The 22,871-nt window shown below is 41.8% G+C and overlaps 1 protein-coding gene across 14 annotated transcripts in view; it reads right to left on the reverse strand.

Moving 5' to 3' along the window:
* RAPGEF4 (Rap guanine nucleotide exchange factor 4) overlaps positions 1-22,871 on the reverse strand; it is a 259,224-nt gene that overhangs the window by 32,107 nt on the left and 204,246 nt on the right. For 13 of the 14 annotated variants that reach the window (XM_059704059.1, XM_059704060.1, XM_059704063.1 and 10 more), the window contains 6 exons: positions 20,608-20,696; positions 16,461-16,539; positions 3,741-3,891; positions 1,437-1,525; positions 678-708; positions 377-455 (listed from right to left, as the gene is read on the reverse strand). In XM_059704059.1, the coding sequence (XP_059560042.1) occupies positions 377-455; positions 678-708; positions 1,437-1,525; positions 3,741-3,891; positions 16,461-16,539; positions 20,608-20,696 (518 nt within the window). The remainder of the gene's footprint in view (positions 1-376; positions 456-677; positions 709-1,436; positions 1,526-3,740; positions 3,892-16,460; positions 16,540-20,607; positions 20,697-22,871) is intronic. The other variant, XM_059704073.1, reaches the window with a different exon arrangement.

Consider the following 22,871-nt stretch of genomic DNA (forward strand, 5'->3'; position numbering starts at 1 on the left):
GGCAGGAGGCCTGCTCCGCAAATGACCCTGGCCCCCCGCCTCTGCTGGGCATCTGCAAAGTGCCACCTACTTTCCTACCAGCTCTTCCCAGAGGTGGGCAACCTTGACACCTGGGCCCTGAGATGAGCTTTCTTCCCTCCCAGGACAGGTGGCAGCGAGAGAGGCAGAGTGAGGAAGTGTGGATGAGCACCTCAGCTCCGGGCACAGCGTTCAAGAACATAAAATGATCAGAATGCAAAAAGGCACCCTAAGCAAGCCATCTGAAGTGCTAAGGGGCACTCTGAGAAAAGCGATTCCACGGGTCCACGGTGATGATTCCCAGGGGAAGGTTTCATTTGAATAATCTAAACAATTCTGAGTTGGGAGAGAATCTCACCTTCGTCAGAGCCACGGATAGGCTGGCGCTTCTGGGCTCTCTCATCGCTTGTGTTGAAATGTTGCAAAAGGACTTTGTGCTGCAAAAATAACATCAGTAACTGCCTTAAAGGGAGAGCGACTGCTGCACATTTGCAACTCAAAGGAAACACATCTGAGAAGCAGTCAGAGTCCAGAAATGAAGAAAACATAGTTTGCATTGATGAAAACATCACTTTTATGCGTTGCAATATAACATGTCTGGAGAACTGTCATTTCACAGGGCACAGACAATTAGAGAATCCTAATCCATTGCCACTTACCTTCTTTTGTGGGTTCTTTGCATCTTCTGAACTACGAGAAACAGAGAGAGCACATTATTTAATACCGTTGGTACTATTATTTGAAGTTGCTTCACTTGTATATGACTTTAATCTTACGTTAGGAAATGAAATCACAGCATCCCTTCAGGAGCCAATCTGAGCCTCCTCATCTTAAAATAAAGAGACCAAAGCCGGGAGGACCCAGCAAAGAGATCAGCGCTTGCCACGGGCAGATCCCTAGCGGAACTGATGTGAAAAGCCCGGTGTCTAGCTCTCAAAGTCTACCTAGCAGCATAAACTCTGCAATATTTAATGCGTGGCTCAGGAACAGCATGTGAAAACTCATGTTTTCACTGAGAGGACACCCATATCAACAGTGCTGGCAGTAGAAAGTGAATTTTCCCCTCAAACCTCCTTTCGATGCCGCTGAGCATTTTATGACTGCATCCGCTGCTCTCAGCCACAGGGACCCACGTTTACTGCATTAGACGCCCCAAAGAAGGATCATTTCCTCCCCGGGCTTCCTCGCGGCAGCTTCCCAGCCCGGGAGTCAGCAGAGCGGCATCTCAGTGCCTTGATCCCTCCGGCCTCCTCGCAGCACCCACACCCGAGGCCCCGTCTGCTCAAATCAGGACACTGCATGGCCACTGAAAAACCAGCCTTCGCCTTGTGGGGGCCAAGGACTTCGTGGCCATTGTTCTGATTGTGAGCGGGCGCTGCCGTGATGGAAGCACGCCCCAAAGCCAAGCCCTTCCTTACATCTGCTTGACAATCCTCTCCAGCTCAGGCAGCTGCTCCTTGAGGGCGGCGATCATCCGGGCATCATCTGACACAGACACATAAAACTCCTGTAATTGGCAAAGGTCACAGGCTTTTAACAACAATCGATAAGGCACGCAGTTCTGTAAAGAGCAATGAAGACGTGTCCCTGTGTCACCTGCCTCACTAGCATCTCCAGATCAGGGTTTCATGGGCCCGAGACAAAAAAGGAAAGTTAAAATAAGCCGGAAGTCAAAATTTCAAGTGGGAAAAAAAAAATTTGGAAATAGAGGTGGCAGTTGTAGAACACTGTGCATGTCATTGATGCCACTGAATTATACACTTAAAGATGGTTACAATGGCAAATTTTATGTTGGCTATATTTTACCACAAAGAATTAATTGCAAATGGATTGTTTATATGAAAGGCAATGCAATGCAATGCTTTGACATGAATAATTTTATAGTCTTTCTCCTCAATATTTTTTCAGGGGAATTTTAATATTGATTTTGATATTATCTTAGTATTTGCTGGTTTATTTAATATTCACCACTAGCTGTAGTTAATTGTCGGTGGTAAAAATGCAGGCAGGGCCGTCAGCACTGTGCTAAGTTTACATCGAGTCTGTGCCACCACCTCAGGTCTCTTTGCTGAGGTGCTGGGAACGGTCCTGACCCCCGAGCAGCGGCGGCAGAAGCAGCTGTGCCCCGCTCTGCTCAGGAGCAGTGGCCTCCACAGCAGAAGAGGGGAGCTGGGGCTGGGCCAGCTTACCTGCCACGTGGGCCTTTACTCCACGGGGAGAGGCCGCAAGTCAAGTCATGATGCCAAGCTACTATTATTCCTTTACATTTTTCAAAACACTTCATTTCCCAGCTTTAAAGGACTCTGAGGTCCACCCCTCCTCCTGTCTCACCTGTCTCAGCCTGACTAATGATATGATCAAAAGGAAGATAAGGGGTATGTTTCTTTTGGACAATTCATTCTTGAACAGACAGACTGACAAAGTTTGAAATAGAAGCCGCATTGTGTTCTGCTTGCACAGAAGCGAGGCCCTTATCTAGGCTTTGAGGACAGAGTGAGTCATTGAGGAGTAAATGCCAGCCAGGGTCAATGCCGAATGTGGGCCGGGAGCCCTGGGAAAGAAAAGGGAAGTTCAGCTTCGAGGCAGTGTTTACAAGATAAATCATGTCTCTTCCAAGCCACCTCAGGGTCCCAGGAATCCTATATAATAAAAGGCTAATATGCACATCTACCGAATGGCGGACTGACCGGTTGCTATGACGTGCACTGACCACCAGGGGGCAGACACTCAACGCAGGAACTGCCCCCCTGGTGGTCAGTGCACTCCCACAGCGGGAGCACCGCACAGCCAGAAGCCCTGTGCTGGGCTCAGGGCTGGTGAGTGCAGGGGCAGTGGCGGGAGCCTCTCCCACCTCCACGTTAGTCAGACATCCCCCCAGGGCTCCTGGACTGTGAGAGGGCACAGGCTGGGCTGAGGGACCCCTTCCCCCCCACCAGTGCACTAATTTCATGCACCAGGCCTCTAGTTCCTCAATAAAATTATCTGCTTCCTTCCACTTGAAAATCTTCCATTTGACCTAGTAATCCCGTGTCTAGGACTGTAACGAAGAATAGACCTACATGCATAAAAATGTTCACTACACTACTATCCTAGGAAGGTGAAAATGGAAATGATGTAAATATTCAACAATACGGGAACAAATAAATATATCTGTGGCAGAGCTACTCAAAGGTCATTAGAAAGACTTCACTGACTGATGTGGGAAAATCCACACACGTAGTTAAGTGAAAAAAGCAGCCTGCAAAATGATGGGCACTCTGTGCTTACAACCATGCAAAATATACAAAGAAAAAGAGACTATTAAAAACATATTAAAATGCTTCCAATTATTGCCCTGGCTGGTGTGGCTCAGTTGCTTGAGTATCATCCCATGTACCAGGAGGTCGTTGGTTCCATTCCTGGTGCAGGAGGCAGCCCATCGATATTTCTCTTATCGATGTTTCCATCTCTCTCCCTCTTCTTTCCTCTCTCTCTAAAATCAATTAAAAATATTTTAAAAATGCTACCAGTTATTGAATTAGAGTGGTGGGATAATGGATGATCATTTTCGTTACTTTTATTGTAGTACCTTTCTGATAAACAAACATGTTAACAAAATCTAGAACTTGTGATTACAGTCCCTCCAGGGAAGCTGTCTTGCCTATGGGTAGTCTGTGTATTGTAGGACAGAGGTGTATCCTGGGAAGAGAGCCTCCCCCCCCCCGCCCCCTCCCCCCACGTACCTCCAGGAAAGCCATAGCCACTTCATCCTCTTGTAGGAGGTCCCCGTACACGGCGGCCCACTGCAAAACCAGGCGGACGACTCGCCTCTTGTTGTTGAGGGCGTAATCCATTTTCTCCTGCTCCGTACCTTGCGAAGGCTGGGCGTGGTAAGTTCCAAGGAGTCAAGGAAGACATTAGCCATTTCACACTCTTTGACTGTGCTACTTACCAAGGCAGGGAGTGACAGATCCCAGAGTCAGAGAGCCAGCCTTCTGCACCGATTCATTTATTTCTTCCCTCAGGCCCTCACAAAATCTCCACCCACACAAACGTTCTGGACCAAATGAATACAACCCTTACTGAGGACTGCTGACCTTGACCGGATCATTTCCCAAGAAATTAGACACCCCCTCCCCGCCCCCGCCCATACCCCTCCAGCTCCACCTGGACTTGTGTGTGGACAGGATTCTTGTGCTGAGCTCCTCCGGCTTTCATCGGGCTGCACCACATTCCCTGCCTGCCCTCCACCTTGCCCTTCATGTCTAGGGGTGGTAATGCTTCCCACTGCCCCTTGTCTCTGGGTGCCTTGCCATCTCTTGTTGGTTCCCACAACTCTGCACTCATCTCCTTAATCCCCTTCATTATACGCATTTCAGTGAAACCCTTCTAAGTGCTCATCTAGTAACTCCAGAACCATGACTGATATAAAGAGTGTGTGGGGAGGAGGGCGAGGGGGCGGGGAGTGAGGCTGGAGGAAGATAAGCTCACCCGTATGAAGATGAGGGAAGATTCCTGCTGTACTGATCTGGTGAGGGACTCAGTTTTTATCCCATTCCTTCTTCTCTTGTCTGGAACCACAACTAACTCATATTGGCTTTTTGTGCATTTATGGCTAGCCATCTTAAATAAACTATAAGCTCTCTGAGACTTCAGATGATACACTATGATCTTGTATTCTAGACCATACCTAGCACAGGGACTTTTATCTAGATATTTTATTTATTTATTAATACAACAAATACTTGATTGAGTGCCTGCTATATGTGTCAGGTAAAGGTCCCTGCTCGCGGCGTTCGCTCTTAGGTGGATTGCAGGAAGGAGAATACAGTATGTGGTCAGGAAAGATTTTAGACTAGACATACTGTTCCTTTTTCAGTGACTATTACAGGTCATTGGTTCGCAGAACGATTTCCCTCATTAGAACTTACACTGCGATTTGCACATAGAGTCAAGCTCTACTTCTTAGTCTTGTGAGGAAAGTATCGTTCCCTTTCTGCAAGTGAGCACACTGACAGTAAAGGAGCATAAACGGCCAGGATTACGTAGCGAGGATGTGGAGTGGGTTTTGAACCCAGGACTCCTAATTCCAGCTAGTTTTCTTCCGCATTACACAACAGCCCCGTGCCTCAGCTGCCTAGCCCCATGTCTCAGACCTGCCTATGAGACTGGCCGAGCCTTCGGTTCCCACCAGGACTTCAAAGGCACTGCAGAAAACTGCCTCCTGGCTGTGCTGTGCTTGAGAACTACACCAGTGAAAGGCCTTTTCTAAAGACTATAAATAATCATGATCAAGGTAAATGACAGAACCTTAAAGTCAAGGTGGACTGCATGTAAATGGGTTGCAAAATGGCTTTCATAAATTGAGCACGGGAGTCATAAAAAAGAAAATTGCTTAACCTGTATTGCTACAATTCTCTCTGAACTTACAATAAAAAAAAAGGGAAGAAAGATCACTTTATGTGAAAATTATTTCTTTTCTGATTAACCCTTTGGTCTCTTGATTGTCTGCACACATAACTCTCCCCCCTGCCCGCCCCCCCCCCAAAAAAAAAAGAATGGCAATGCTGGGCACGACATTTTATGACTTTTTTTATGGTAACTAGCAGCATAGTCAGGTACATGGCGGTTACAAATGAATGATTCCTGTCAGATTATAAAAATATGTACTGGTTCAACCAAGAGTCAGTGAGAAAAAGAGTCTTTCCTACCTGTATGGGGCTGAAATGGTTTGAAATTTCAAGTTGATATCGAGTGGCTATAAGCCTTACTTTCCAGGTTATCTGGATTTGGATTCCAGGGACCAACACATATGCTTATGTGTTGGCTACAGAGGTCTGAGCAGCACACCTGTCGCTACCCTCTGGGGCCCTCATAGGAAGATTAAATCAACGTGTCTCTGAGGGTCAAGACAGAGGTTTTCCTTGTCTTCTTTCCTGCTTGGGAAATTTGTCTGTTGTCAACAATGAAAGATAGAGTAATCTGACTGGAGGGATTAGCATGCTAACACTTCAAATGTGTAAAGAGCTTGACAGTTTATAATAAATACTAGGGGCCCAGTGCACGAAATTCATGCACATGGGTGGGGGGTGTGTCCCTCAGCCCCACCTGCACCCTCTCCAATCTGGGAGCCCTCAGGGGATGTCCTACTGACGGCTTAGGCCTGCTCCCTGTGGTTCTCTGCTCTCTGCGGACCTGCCTGCCTGATGCCACCGCAGGCCCTGGTGTCTGCTCTCTGTGGGGGCCCTGCGGCGGACTGCTTGCCCCATGCTGCCACGGCCAGGGGCAAGCAGGGCCCTGCTGTCTGCTTGCTCGCTGCGGGGGATGCGCACACCAGCTCAAAGCACCTGGGTCCCGGGGATGTTCCCACCCCCAGCCACTTGGCATCTGCATGCGTAGGCCCGGAGTGGCCAGGGGTGTTCCAGGACCCTGGTTGCTCTGGGCCTATGTGCAGGCCTACAGGCTCAGGGTGGCCTGGCTCCCTAGGACGCCTGTCCCCAGGCCGCAGGCCGCTTGGCACCGGCATGCGGCCACCTCACCCCCAGCTGCTTGGCGCCTACATATGCAAATTAACCGCCATCTTTGCTGGGTTAATTTGCATACACACTCCTGATTGGTTGTGGGGCGTCGTGAAGGTACATTCATTTTGCATCTTCTCTTTTATTAGTGTAGATGCTTGATGTGCTCATAGGATCCTATAATACTCTCTCTACAATCGTGCAGGGGAAACATTTTACAGATGAGGAGACTGAGGGTCAGGGAGATCTGCTCAGCTTTGGTCAGCGAGTAAATGGCAGACAAGGCTCTTTCCATTATCATCGCTCCCACAGCCCCAAATAGTGGCTATAGTGACATTAGTGCTTGGGTTCATGAAATTATTAAATAATTGTATCTGAGGGGCAAAAATCCAAGTTTCCTGGAGCTGACTCAGCATGATGGGAACCTAAACCAGAGTTGGTGCACACCGCTTGTCAGGAGTAACTCCCAGCCTCCTGGGAGCTGGAACTGACCAGATCTGCAGGAAAGAGGCTTTCTGTAATTTCTCATAAACATTAAGCATTTTTGCCTTTGGAAAAAAAAAGGAAGCATTGATCTGTTTCACAAAGCCTTGCCTTTCACCTTACAGATGTTGATTTACTAAAATAGAGGTGGGGTAATACTACTTTTATAGCTGAATTCACATATGTGCCCTCCCTAGGCAACATACCGTTCCAGTCCTGAGCAGGCTGCTGAGTCAGGTTCTTAAGGGACACAGAGGAGACTTTATATGTAATTGATTACACCTGAAATGACTTAGGCGTGTTGCTGGGGCTTCTATTCACACAATGATCTTCTCAGGCTTTTAGAAGATTTATGTGATTTTTAGATTTTATTAAACACCGACAAAAAAAGGTAGAGAAAGGAAAAAACACACAACTATATATCCTTTAGGTAGCAACCAAAAAATAAAGAACATCTTACCAGGTCCCTTGTATCAATATGATGTCAAAATGCAACCTAAGAAGAGTAATATTTCAAATGTAGTATGTTCATAAATTTAAACACATCAGGCTAAAACTAGAAAAATGCATTGTCCATTTGCTGCAGTAAGTCCTGTTTGGAATAAAAAATCTAACTATTGTTCAGGATGTATAACAATTTAGAAAGGATTATCAATGTATTCCACACACACAAGATATTTTTTAACATCTGAAGGACACTATCTGAAATATGTAATTGGTAAATGTGTATGTTAAGGGTAGATTAGTAGAGAAAGTAAAATATATACTATTTCAATGATTTTATCAAATGATCTGGAAATACTTGTGCTGAATGAGACCATGATTTCTGATATCATGAAAATTGGGTTCAGGTAAGAAGCAATATGGCTGCTTGAATTCATAGGGAAAAGAGACACAGAAAGATAACTATTTTTGGCATCTCATGAAGTGCTTGGTAAAAGTCTAAAGAGAATCTAGAATTAGTCACTGAATTGTTATTTTAGACACAATTTTTAAAAGGCCATAACAGTCCAAGTGGCCAGCTCATCCCTAATACTGAGTTCATTCCAGGTGATTCACAGAATCATAGAATTTGTGAGTTGCAAAAGCCCTTTGATTGTATCTACTTGCAAACCACCATTTTAGAGGTAAGGAAACTGAGGTAGAATGAGGTGATTTTTCCAAATTTATCAATGGAATTCTTGGGACTAGAACTCAGTTCTCTTATCTCCCTCCCTAGTACTGTTTACCTGTTTATGCTGTTGTTTTATTTGATATTCATATTTTTTATGCTAACATATATTATACAGCAGAATTAAGTTAGATAACAGGGAAATCCATCTGAGATGTAGAAATTGATCCCCCCAAATCCTCAAAGACAACAAAATACATGCAAGAAATCAAGAGTTAAATGTCACAGCCTTGACAATCTGATGTCAGGGGAGCACAGAAATTTGAACTGAATTATATCCTCTTGGCTATAGTTTTAATCAGTTCTCTTGTCCAATATCTGTTGACTTAGAAAGCAGCAACTCACCACTACTAACCAAGCATTCTTAAATCTACTGGCCATTCAAATCCTAACTTGAGATTTCTCTTGTTTTGGCAATAAGACTCCTTACCATCTGGCAGCATTAAATCCAAATCTTTAACAGCAGGAACCATGTGGTAAACTCACTGTGCATCTCCACATTTTCTAGTCAAGCTCTGGGCACATGAAAACATAAAAAGCCTCAAGTGTTTGTTGATTGACTGCTTACCTTAAACAATTCAATCACACTCCTTGGAGTGCAATATATAAAGCAATTTTCTAAAAAATAGAAGACTCTTTTTATCTTACCACAGCTCTTTAAAACCCTTTATCTAAATTATCTGAAGTTCCATCGTGTTGTGATATCAGCAAAATCATAGACACATTCTAAGCAAGATCATGCTCAGTGTCACCAGGTTGACTAAGTCTACACAAAATGCCTGGTACATTTTTTAAACAGAATCATTTAGTGATCAAGTATTTATTATAGGAGCACAAACTCTGAGTGACTAAATCTTCACTGAATCGGACCAGCTCTTTCAGTAACATGTAGATGCAGCTGAGGACGGATTGGACCTGCTTTCAATGAGGTACTAGGACTGAGCGTGGGAAAAGGCGAAGGCCACAGTGTAGGCTACGGGCTTCCTACCCTGCCAACAGCAGGCTTAATATTCCATTGAGTCATTTTCCTCATGCTGGCTCTGCCGTTTAAACACTGTAATTATTTCATATATTTTTACCTAGTTATTATCTTACTCACCACAGGCACCTGTAATTTTTCTGTATTTTTTTTTTTTACTGCTCATTTACTTATTCTTAATTCAGCTAATAATGGTTCCATGTATTAAAATGATCATGGGGGAAAGTAAGTGAAAACCTCCTAGGATGTAGAGGCAGCAGATTCATTACAGCCTACAACAGGGAATAAAATATTATGTATACTTTTTGCAGTAAGTATATGCTAATTATGCAGCTATTTATAAAACACTTATCAACATTCAAACTGGTACTCTTCAATATTGTTGTTTTCTAAAGCCCTGCTTTGCATACAGAATCTCTGCTTGCAGCTGAAAACACACTTTGGGGGTCATATGCCCACTGACTAGACAAAGCTTTTGTATATATATTTTTACCTATGTCACATACCTCTCATGATGGTATAATAATTTCTTTATGTGGGCCAATATATTTATATTTACTGTATAAGGGGCTTTATGGTTTATAATGTGCATCCACGCACACGGCCTCATTTGGCCACAACAGCCTTGGGAGGTGGGAAGGATAGGTATAACTACCCCTGTTATATAGACAGGGTTCAGAGAGGCTAAGGATGACTGCTGAGTAATAAAGCTTGTAAGATGCAGGCCTTCTGATTTCAGAGCTCTTGCTTTCCCCACTATTCAATGGGCCTCCTTCCTACCCTGCTTGCCTTTGTGGAGAATCCAAACAATGTGAGCATGGAGCCTGTTCCCTCTTTGATGCAACATGTCCTGGAAAATGCACGTTCTGGAATTAGACCACGTGGGTTCCTATCCGGGCTCCCCCACTTATAAACTGTGAGACTCTTGGTCATTTATGAACCATTTAGAGCCTCAGTCCCTTCATCTGTAAATTTCAGAGGACTGTTGTTAAGGATGAGATGGGACAATATTGGTAAGCCATGTAGAACAGTATGAGACATATTAAATGCTCAGTAAAAGTTAGCTATCATGATCACTATAGATCCACCTCTGGAAATCATTTAAAATCCTTTAAATGGTTGGCTTTGGAATTTTAACTCTGTGATGCTGTTCCTACCAACATAGCTGCTCCTGTGTTTGTGTGTTCCTACTAATGTTGAGCTCACGGAAGCAATTTCTGTGCTGTCATTTTCTTTAGATGCCTCCCATCTCCTTGCTCAGAATATGTATTTTTCCTACTGGGTTCAAATCTTGTTCTAACACCTACCAGCTATGTAACGTGGGGCCAAATACTTCACTGCTCAGTCTCACTTCTTATTGTAAAGAGAGTATACTTCTCATAGTGTTGATATGAGGCTGAGAAAACATATGTAGAACAGTTGGCAGAGTATCTGACAATACAATCTTTCTTTATTTCAAAGAGCACATCATGTTCATATCATTATCAAACCAAGTCTTCCTTATTGGAAATAAACTCATCACTTGCATATCTGCAGAAATAAATTGCTCTGATAGTGACATACGGACCAAACACGTTTCAGAGCCGAATGGAGGCTACAATGGTAACATTTGGCTCCAGCAAAATTTAAGATAACCATCTTCTTTAGAAATATAAAATATATTTCTAAAAACCTGGCTTCATCTAGATAATAGGAACCTGATACTGTTTTGGTATCAATAAAAAAAGAAAATTTTAAAAAAGTGGGTTTTGTTTGTTGTGTTTTTAGAGAACCCAAGACAACTTCTAAAGAGAACATCTCCAGGCCAATGTTACAGAGAAATAAATGATGGAGACCCTGCTTTTTCAGTAGGAAATCTGTTGTGTTTATTTTGTTCCTGTATAAGGGATATAATACATATAAAAACAGTTTCAGCTAAAACTTAGTGACAAATCTGTATTCTATATATTTATTTTTTCCTCTTACTTCAGGAACCTAACAATTTTTCCATGCCAAAAGTATAGAATTTGTGTTGACTATTAAGTCAAAAGAAATTAGGATAGTAAGAGAAAATATTTGACCAAAATTATTGCTGCATTTAAATTTTTATAAGTTTAAATATGAGCCATTTGTCACTTAAGATTCTTTCAGCTACAGGAATAATCAGCCCTAAACAACAGAGACCTGCATTTGTTGACATAACAGAGAACTTATTAGCAGGATATTATTAGCTTCTGTCATCATAGACTCCATTTCCTTTCCTGACTCTACGACTTTCAGCTTCTTCATAAGGCTCATTCCCCTAACATCTATAGAATGACTGTCGCTGGCATTGGGGCTACAGACTTCCTGTTCTCTTTCTTAAATGGTGAAAAAGCTTTTTACCCAGAAGCCCCAGAAAGCCTCTCTTTGAATCTATAGTACCAGTGTACCTTGGGCCTGCAATTGAGAACCAATCATGGTCAAGGGCATCCACCTACTATAAGTGGCTAGAATGAGCACCGGAGATCACACTGACGTCAGGAAGTGAACTACAATGTCCACTCCATTGTCTAGGCCAGTGATGGCGAACCTTTTGAGCTCGGCGTGTCAGCATTTTGAAAAACCCTAACTTAACTCTGGTGCCGTGTCACATATAGAAATTTTTTGATATTTGCAACCATAGTAAAACAAAGACTTATATTTTTGATATTTATCTTATATATTTAAATGCTATTTAACAAAGAAAAATCAACCAAAAAAATGAGTTCGCGTGTCACCTCTGACACGCGTGTCATAGGTTCGCCATCACTGGTCTAGATTCTCATTAGTGCCACCTGGAGTTTCTGCCAGTATGTGAGGAATCTTAGGTGATTATTTGGCTTCCATGTCCTTGATTTCTCCTACATGTAAAATGAAATAACTATCATACCAGTCCATTTTTTGCCTCAAAGTGGGGGCTGGGTGTTAGAATGATAAAGTAAATGTATGAAAATGCTCTGGATCAAGGATACAGTTATTAAATTCAAAATAATATTAACTTAGTTGTGATCATATACTGAATTGAAGGACTGACTATGTTTGTATATAAACAAAAATATAGCAGAATGTAGTCATGAAACACAGAAATTAAGACAATCAGAGAGCAATTTGGTAATGAACACCAAACATGTTAACATATTACATATTTTTGCCTACTTTTAGAAATTTAAAGCAATATTATCATCTGTGTAGGCAAAGATTTAGCTGGAAGGACGTAGATTCATCCCCTTATATTTGTTACAGGAAAAATGTGAAAATAATCTAAATATCCAATAGGAAGGGGCTAAGAAAGTAAATTATGACATATCTGCCATATAATATTGAGGCATTAAAAATGATAGCGTTTTTTTCATGCATCTTTGTCACCTTATTGCCCAGCACTGTATGACACACTGTAAGTGCCCAATAAATGTTTGTGGAATTACCTGAAAAAAATTATACACACACACACACACACACACACACACACACATATTTGAAAAGATATCCACAACATACCAGTAAGAGGGAAAAAATATTACAAAAAACCCCACATGTTACATGATCTCATGTATATGAAATTATATAAAATTTCTGGAAGGTTTTTCACAAAACAGTGGTAAGAGACTGGATGAATTTTTCTCTCTTCTCTTTTTCTGTAAATTGAATTTTTTTTACAGTGAGAATGTTTTAGTTTTAAAGATGACAAAGCTATCTATATTTAGAAAAATGGTGTGGAAAAGTATTTAGTGGCAAAGAAAGATATTCATAAAATATTGTTTAGTGACAAAGCACACACAATTATTTATAGTATGATCCCATTATTGTATGTATAATTATAAATCTATTTGTTTTTTAAAAAGACTGGAAGGATACATACTAACATGTTAACAATAGTAATACCTGGTGAGGTGATAGTTGGTTTTAATTTTCCTTTTAAAGACTAATGGAAGATTGAACTGAATTTTAAGTATAGATTTAAAAAAGGTTAAAAAAACTGGAGATGAAAAGTACAGAAACTGAACAAATATAATTTTAAAAACTCATTATAAAGCACTTGTATTCATCAGGTCAAATCATGTCCCAAGCATATCTTATGAATAGAGACTCTCTCTCATTAGCACATAAAAGGCCTGAAATATTAATGTTAAACAGAGTTCTACCACCTTCCTCTGTGCTAAAAGCAAAATTGGAGGAGAAACACAATGTGGAATAAGGACAGAAATAAGTGTCAGTAGCTCAAGAATTAAATCATTTCTGTACTAGTAATTATCTTTCTCTGAGCAAATCATAATTTTTCATTATTCTAATTTATTGATTTGGAAAAAGAGGACTGAAAATACTGACTTCTACAGAGGGCTGCTGTGAAAAGTCACATATTAAGTACTTTGAAAACACTCAGCCAAAGCAACGCACTTTAACGTGGGTGCTTAAATGGAACTTGGTTAAGTATTTTAATATCCTTACATCCCGTGTTCAGAACATGGGGGTTAACTCCCTTGTTCAGTTTTACATTGTATCCCCCGCCGCTGTGTATGTGGTGTTAACGGTTTATGTGTATGCTGTTTTTGTCTGCCCATCATCTATTTCTGCACTTTGTTTTTCTTCATAGGCAGTCTCCCTCCAGTAAAGGGCATTGCCTTCCCTTGACTAAGATGTCAGCAGTGACCCAAGCTAGGCCAACTGGCCCCCGCTTCCCAGAGATACGGGAGGAGGTGAGGGCCCAGGATGTTGGAGCAGGTTTACCCCAACAGCACTGCCTTCAGTTGCTGCCTTGAGCCCCTTTCTAAGGCCTGGGCTCTTCCAAGATTCCTTCAATTCTCTGAGTTACCCCATATTTTTCTTAGATTCCTTTCGTTGCCAGTCATGGTTGTCCCATGTTACTCATAACCAAAGAAAGGTTGCTTATATAACATCTCCCCAGATAGAAGGGGATTAAAAACTGAATCCTTAGCATTATGTAGAAGCACTTAGATATGTATGGCCTTCTGGGATAGAGCCACTTCCATTTGCTTGCACGCAGCAGGATAAACTCTCCGGCACGCCCTCCCAGGCACACCCTCCCTGGGCATTACAGAACAGTAGTTCTTGTTTGAGGCTCTTATTCCCAGTATCTAAGAACCAGGCTTAGGCTGCCCAAGTGGCTATTTAAATTAATGAAAGTTAAATACAGTATAAAAATTCAGTTCACCCATCATAGTAGCCAATTTCAAGGCCAGTGGCTACTGGGCTAGCACAGATGTGGAACATTCCCATCATTACAAATGTTCTATTGGACACTCCATCTATTTGCTTCCAATAAATTAGGCCTACTTTGGTTTTAGCCACCTCAGTTGTGCAATACAATGTCAAAAAATGTTCTTAAATGGTAATTAAAGGATAAGCTTTTAAGGAAATAAGTTATAAAGAAAAAACCACCATACCCAGGCGTGGAACGCTGAGACCTGGGTGAATCATGGCTCTGTCACTGCCTTGGGCACGCCACTCCATTTTTCTGAACTTCAAAATCCTCATTTGTGTCATAAAGCTAATACTAACCCAACAGATTCCTGTATGGGGAAGTGGTATGTTACAGGCCAATGCTCTTAGCATGGCGCCTGACACGTAAGTAATTGATTCCAAATAGAACAGTGGAGAGAATCTAGGTTCCTGCAGGGCCAGGTATGATGAGGGGGGTCTAGAGCACTAGGTGGTAGATGATACTCAGCCACCCTGGGTTCCCTGTATCACCTGAGAAAAGAACTAGGATTGGGTTCACAGGTTCCTCTTGATTCTATTGTTCACCTCCCTGTCTCCACCTCCCCTCGCCCCCAACATCATTACTGCCATACCTTCCTACCTAGAATGGCCAGGACTTTAGGATTTTTTATTAAAAACAGAGGTTAGTGGTAACGAATGTTTTCAATCAACTCTGGAGGAGAACAAGCTAATAAATGAACAAATCAGGATTTGCAAAAAATAAACTTAGTGTTGGGGGCTTGAGTAGTAAGATGATATGACTTACAGCCCACAGTACTCTTACTCTTCCTTTGGTTTTTAAGTCCACTGTACTCTCTTACTCTTCTTTTAATTTTGTTTGACTTAAGCTTATCCATGTGCTGTTGAAAAAATTAGTGTATATTCAATGGTGGTTTTTATTTTTCCTTCCAACAAATCTCAAAGATCTAAGAATGACTACCGTGTATGGAGCTGAAAGAGCACAGAGAGATTCTGAGTGTGTTAATTTTACTTGAGAAAAACTGGTTATGAGCCAGAAAGAACATATAAAATATAAGTCTCATTAAGCTGTCTTTACTTAGTAAGATAGTTCCCAGGCAAATACCCAAATTTCACTCTTGCAGTTCCCTCTGAATAACACATTCAACTCAAATCTCCTATCCTCACGCATTCTGTTGACTTCAAAGAGAATGATGGGTGAACAAGAAAATGAGAATCAGATAGGGCAATTATAATTCTGAAAAAGGAAAGCATTCCCAATGTTGATTGGATTGCCCAGAAAAAAAGAAAGCTATTCTCCTTCAATATATTTAACCGCTCACAAAAGGCCAAAGTGTTTTGGGTTCTACATTTTTGTTGCTTTAAAAATAAAGCAGAATCGGAAAATACATTTTCACATAGCCCCCAACCCAAAATTGAGAGTGTATCTTATTAATAATATTTACTTCTTTTACTTAATTTACGTTTTCTGAAAGTTCCCTGTGAGCCAGACATGGTATACCAAGTGGTCAATTCAATCGACTACTGAAAAGCTGCCCCAAACAAACTCAACTTTTAAGCTGCCAAGAACTGCCATTAGAATTTCAAGTTTTATAACTTTAAGTAAATGTAATGATAGTAAAAATAGCAATGAAGGAATGAATTTTCAGTATCTAGAGGAGAGGATGGACTATGATCCCCTAATGATAACTTGTCTTTAAGCCAGTGGGTTAGTGGTCTGATTAATACTACAGCTTAGAGGAGGAACAGAAGCAGGCCACAACCCAACCTGCCCAGTATCCTAACAGGTACAATGTCTGCCTCCCAGGTTAGTATTACCCCTAGTAATACTCCCAGATTCTTCTCCATACATTTCTCTAGCCTACTTCCCAGGTATGTATGTCTCTAACCGGTATCACCTTCCTGAAGTGACTTGATTCCCATTTTGCACCAGTAATGAGGAAGAAATCCTCCAACATGACATGGCAAAATCATGCCAAGGAGAGCTGGGGTGTATGCTGGGGGAGCACAGCTCTGCCTGGGCCATGACTTACCTTCAGAGGCTGGGGTGAGGTAATGGCCATGTACATGTAGAGTGTCTTGAAGGGAATAGAGACTTTTCACAGTAAAAGGATATTGGGCCACCAGGGCTGGGCAAAGCTGGGTATTTGGCATAAAAACACAGTGCATCATAACAAAGTCATTTAAAACAGAATCTGCAGGGGAAAGAAAATGCAAAGCAGAAAAGGAAATTAGGTTCTTAGAGAAATCTCTAGGAAAGCAAGTGTATCTATTCTTTGTTTTTTGACCAATGGTTCGCATATGTTGGCTTGGAGAATTATGGTTTTACAGAAGCACTGCATATAAAAACAACTTCCTTCCTATATATAAATATATATATATATATATATATATATATATATATATATATATATATAGAGAGAGAGAGAGAGAGAGAGAGAGAGAGAGAGAGAGAGAGAGAGAGAGAGAGACCCATGGATAGTACCATGTATGCAAAGAAACATGGTCATTTATTTGTCACCTATACACCATATGTCTTTTGTCAATATCACCTTTTCTTTATCTCTTTTTCACCTTCTATTTCCAGAGGGAGCAATGAAGGATGAGAGGATGATGGAATTACAGAAAAAGAAGGTGGTAAGAGCAGAGAATTGGTGAGGATAACAAAATATGGAAAGGAAAATAAAATAAAAGATACAGGCTGTGAGTAGCAACAGAAGCAAAACAAAGCTCTCTAGTAGATTAAAATGGTGACTGTCCTGTAGTTGAAGCTGTTTTGTAGGTAGGTAATAAGGCAAGTCCCAAAGATAAGCTTCATTTGCTTCATTCTGAGTTCATGCTGGTTCTTCATCGCAAAGACAACACCCTCTAGTCAGTGTTGATGGAAAAGCACATGAAGACAGGCCTGAGAACCTGTGGAATCCACCTGATGAAACTTGGAATCCAAGATGCCATGGGCACTCTCAGTTAAAACATGAACTACTGCCCTAACCAGTTTGGTTCAGTGGATAGAGAGTCAGCTTGTGGACTGAAAGGTCCCAGGACATGTACCTTGGTTGCGGGCACATCCCCAGTCGGGGGTGTGCAGGAGGCAGCTGATCAATGTTTCTCTCTCATCAATGTTTCTAACTCTCTATCCCTCTCCCTTCCTCTCTGTAAAAAAATCAATAGAATATATTAAAAAAAAACAAACAAACCATGAACTACACTGGCTGAGATTTGTGAAACTCACATAGCTTTTCAAATAGAAAAATGGTGAGAAATGTGAAAATTTTAACTATATAAATTAGATAGACATTATTGTCTATGTTTTAAATGAACTTATATTGGCAAAGTTGGAATCAGTGATTTAAGGTTTAACTATTATACTCATCTAAAAATTGAGATATAACTGACATACAACATTACGTAAGTTTAAGGTGTACAATGTATTGATTTAATACATTTATATATTGCAATATGATTACCACCGTGGTGTCAGCAAATGCCTCTACCACGTCCCATAATACCACTATTCTCATTAAAATATAAGGGATAAGTGTAACCCTAAGCTTTCATCCTGTCATTACTCGGTGTTACCAGTCTTTCAGTCCCAGTATACTGAACCAGAGAGGATGCAGACAGAAGTTGTATAGAACTTTTTTAAGTACAAAGAGACTTTGGTTTGTCCGAGTTTGACATTTAGGGTCTCCTTTACATGTTTTAGATATTCTCTGAGGAGAGAGGAGATGATCCTTGCTTATGAGGCTCCCAGAAGGCCTGTGCTATACAGTAGTTCACACTTTGCTAACGCGGGGATTTCGGTAGAGCTCTCCAAGGCTGGGGAGCAGCCACGTAGCATGGCAACTACCCAGCGCCCATGTTTCACTAGAGCTTCCTTGTTCTCTACTTGTATGCAGTAACTCTGATATTCTTGAGAACTGAGTCTTAAAAATCATTTTAGACTGAAAAATGATTTCCCAAGTCACTCAGTGACTAATGCTGGCCCCTCAAGTTACAAGTCTAGGAAACGAATAGGTCTAAGGCAGAAAATAGATGCTTTGGTAAATTAAGAAAATGCACCGTCAAACCCGAGGTGTTCGTTTCTATGACGTAAGCCAGTTTGACTATGAACTCTGCGTTCTGTATTGTAAATGTGTAAATGCCACGGGTTCCCCACTTCACTGCATCCTTTAGTTTCTCACCATGGGGCCCGTCACATTCTCCCCAATGCGTAGCTTTGCACTTAAGACCCTCCAGGATCTGTAGTCAAATGCTTAGGCCTCACCTTCCTTCTCCCACTTCTGTATACCATCGCCCAACAAACCAAGCGGCGTGACCTGACCGCTTCTATGTCAGTACTGATGTTGCACCTCCGCGTGGAACGCTTTGCCCCCGGGCTCCAGGGACTAGACACCAGCCTGTTTTTAGGGCCATTTCGAAGGCTATATTCTTCGCCATACTTTGCCTGACCCCTTCAATTAGTCAGTGCTCCTGAAGCACTGACCGCATCCTGCCTGATGGTCCAGCTGTTTGCACATTCCTTTGTGTCCTCTAGTTGGTTTTAAACTCCAGCACGTGCCTTGTGCAGAGCATTGAGCTTAGTGCTTTCCCAGGGAGATACTCAACAAATACGGAGGCAAAAATAGCTGCCCTGGAGCCAGAGATCCTAGCTTTATAACCACGACTCCCCAATTAACTCGCTATATAAAGAAAGATCTCAGATAATCTCTTTATAAAATGAGAAGCTGGAATGAAGAGCTAAAATAAGAAGTAATCAGAGCTAAAATACTTTTAGAAGGTATATAAAAATAGTAATTTCACTCACAGATGGTGGAAATGGACCTTGAACTACCACTGGGTTGTTAGATAAGTCTTTGAACTTCTTTTAGTGAGAAATCTTTCATGTAGTTCAGTTTGCTAACAATATTAACCTTTTATTCTGAGAGGCCAGTAGCATATAATTTTTTTTAAGTTGAATGTAGACTATTCTAAAGTTAACACAAGATGGTTCCCAAAGTGGAGAATGATAGTATAACTGGACACTCAGTTCACCCGCAAGATTCCTCTATTCACCCTCCAATCTCTGAGTCTTAGTGAATACTACTGTAAGGTAGTGTTATGTGTTGAATTTTATCCTCCCAAAAAGACATGTTGAAGTCCCAATCCCCAATACTTCAGAATGTGACCTTATTGGAAATAGGGTCTTTGTAGGTGTTGTCAAATTGAGATGTGGTCTATTGTGGGCCCTAATCCGATATGAGTGCTGTCCTTATAAAAAGAGAAACTTTGGAAACAGAGATAGATGCACAGAAGAAAGGTTATGTGAAGAGTTAGGGAGAACATGTGACAAGGAGGGCAGAGTTTGGGGTGGTGCATCTATGAGCCACGGAACACTGAAGGTTGCCAGCTAAAAGCCAGAGGCCAGGAGAGGGGCATGGACAGGTTCCCCCTCACAGCTCTTGGAAGGAACCAACCCTACCGCCACCTTGATCTCAGACTTCTAGCCTCCAGAACTGTAAGACGATACTCCTCTGTTGTTTAAGCCATCCAGTTTGAGGTACTTTGTTACATCAACCCTAGCCAACGAATATAGGTGATGGTAGTTACACCCTGGGGCAGCCCGCGACTCTACAACCACAGACAGAACTATTTTACTCCATTGGAGTGAGGTTGTACCTCTTGTGTAGGCAGCAGCAAATCCTTTATGGGAATAGGTAGAATTTAAATGATAACCTAATAGATGTCTGTAAAGGTGAATTTAAATGCTAACCTATGAGACCTGACCAGGTGGCTCAGTTGGTTGGAGCATCATCCTGAACACCAAAGATGGCAGGCTCAATTCTTGGTCAGGGCACATACATAGGTTGTGGATTTGATCCCAGTCATGGGTTTGATCTGGTCAGGGCATGCATAGGAGGCAACCAGTCGATGTTCCTCACATCAATGTTCCTCTCTCTCTCTCTTTCAAATCAATAAACATATTCTCAGGTGAGGCTTAAAAATAAGTGATAACCTTAAGAGATGCCTATAAAAGCCTAATCCTCGTGTGTATGAATGAGATTGAGCCATTCCCGAAGGACAGCCAGGAATGGAGCAGGCAGAGGAGGGTCAGAAGGAGGACTCCCTGTGTGGGCCACTCAGGGATGCTCTTAGAATGTTAACCCAACAACCCCCTTCTGAAACTGTTTTGTCTACACACGCTGAGAATGAACTCAGGATTTATTTTTTTTACAGTGTTCTGCATGGATTTAGTGAACACACAAACTGTTCTAGGTATTTACCTGTTGCTTCATTTAAAGCTGGCTCAAGGCGTATTGTTTCTAGAAAATGCTCTAAAATTTTTTCAGGTGTTCCTGACATCACAGTATACCTGGATTAAAAAATAAAAACATCATCAGCTTTACAAAAGTGGGCAAATCATTAATAAATAACTTTTCACATATCTAAGATTTTTTTTTTTAGATCCCAGGAAACCATTTCAACTTAACTTACGGCCCATATTCTCGCAGCGGTTCTCAACCTGTGGGTCGCAAACAATGAAAATACATCCTGCATATCAGATATTTACATTACGATTCATAACAGTAGCAAAATTACAGTTATGAAGTAGCAACGAAAATAATTTTCTGGTTGGGGGTCACCACCACATGAGGAACTGTATTAAAGGGTCGCGGCATTAGGAAGGTTGAGAACCACTGCAAGAGAGACCATGTACTTTGCCAGAGTCACACAGGAGGACAATGAAAAAACCACAAGTGTAGGTCGTTACTAAAACGTGACTCTTTTTCCCTACATGGAACTAAAGTAAATTTCTTGGAGAGCGGCTCTGGCAGGCTGGGAACTGAGCAACGCCAGCCTTGCTCCAAGAGGAATGAGAAGAAGCGTGTGAATCCCAGGGCAATTCAGGGCAGGCACGGGGAGCAGAGAGGGGAAGCGACAGTAAACTAGGTTACCCATATATGGGTTAGTTGTAGCGAAATTTCAGTCCCACAGTGGGTTCCCCTGCCTATTTCTGGAATGCTCTGTCTTTTCCAACTGTACATTGGCATGTGCTTTGGAAATACAGCTAAGAATAAAGCAGGAGAAAAACACACCCCCCAAACCCAAACACCAATGAGCAAACAAGCAAACCCCAATAGCATCTGAATAGGCAATAAATCAGCAACAGGAAATTCACATAATTTATTTCAATGTCAAATATATTTTTGGGGAGGTGTTATTATTTCAGAAGATTCATCTATGCAGATCTTCAATCAGCATGAAAGGATTTATTTTTAAAATTGAATGTGGGTTATTTCAAAGTCATATTCAAGATGGTAACAAGACAGTGAATGAAAACTTAGAGGCAAAATACATTAAGATGATATGGGGCTCCTATTCCAAAATTCAGACTTTGCTTTTCTGCTTGGCATTTCATCCATAGCAAAATGATAGGGAAGAAAAACAACAATGAAAATAACAGTCTCTTATGTTCATAGAGCAGTGGTAGAATTTGGCTCTAGGAGAACCTAAATTCCTTCGCCTTCTCACCAACATCCTTTCTTGTTTGAGACCTTGGAGGTAGTGCATTGAAATCCCAAGAATTTCCCTAACATATTAAATCTCAGGGTTTTAACCTCATGCCTGAGGGAGTGAAGAAGAGGCAGTCCAACATATGACCATCTGCATGTGAAAACAGAGAGGGAGAGTGCATGAAGCAACTCTGGTATTGAATGAGGTAATAAGTGCAGTCTACCTGGAAGGCAACCATTAGCTAAAACTATTCTGTGTCAGCCCTGGACAGTATGCTCAGTGGTTAGAGTGTTGGCCTGTGCACCAATGGATCTCGGGTTCGATTCCTGGTCGAGGGCATGTACCTGGGTTGCAGGTTTGATCCCTGGCCCCGGTTGGGGCCCGTGCTGAGGCAACCAATGGGTGCCTCTTTCACATCAATCTCGCTCTCCCTTTCTTTCTCTCTGTCTCTCCCCCCACTCCTTTCTACTATCTCTGAAAATCAATGGAAAAAATATCCTCAGGTGTAGATTAACAAAATATTTTAAAAACACATATTCTGTGTGTGTGTGTGTATACAGGTCTACACATGTGTGCGTGTACACGGGGGCATAAAGAATTGAAGAGTTAAATCTTTGAGGGAGCCTGGATTTGGAGGCTAGAGAAGAAGAGGGGAAATAGGGAAAAAAAATACTTTAATCTCAAAAGCATGACCCCTTTCTCAAAGTAAATAAGGTAGAAGACAATGGTTTTTCCTCTTGTAGGCAGTGAATATTTGAGAAAAAGAGAGGGCATATCTATAAATACTATCAACGCTTCAAAGGGAAAAAGTTGCTGTGTGCGTTCAGCGACTCCTAAAATGCATGATTCTGGGACGGTGCTCAGCAGATGCGCTGGAAAGGGAGCAGCATCTGGCCACATGGTAAGAACCTGGGGTGGCAGGGGGCGCCCCACATCTGTCAAATGTTGACTGTGCCCCGGGCAACGAGGTGGGCCCTGAGCAGTGTCCCCACCTTTACTCCTGCTAGTTAAATGTTAGCTTTATTCTGCAGGT

This window comes from Myotis daubentonii, chromosome 7 (genome assembly GCF_963259705.1).
Source record: "Myotis daubentonii chromosome 7, mMyoDau2.1, whole genome shotgun sequence".
NCBI lineage: Eukaryota > Metazoa > Chordata > Mammalia > Chiroptera > Vespertilionidae > Myotis > Myotis daubentonii.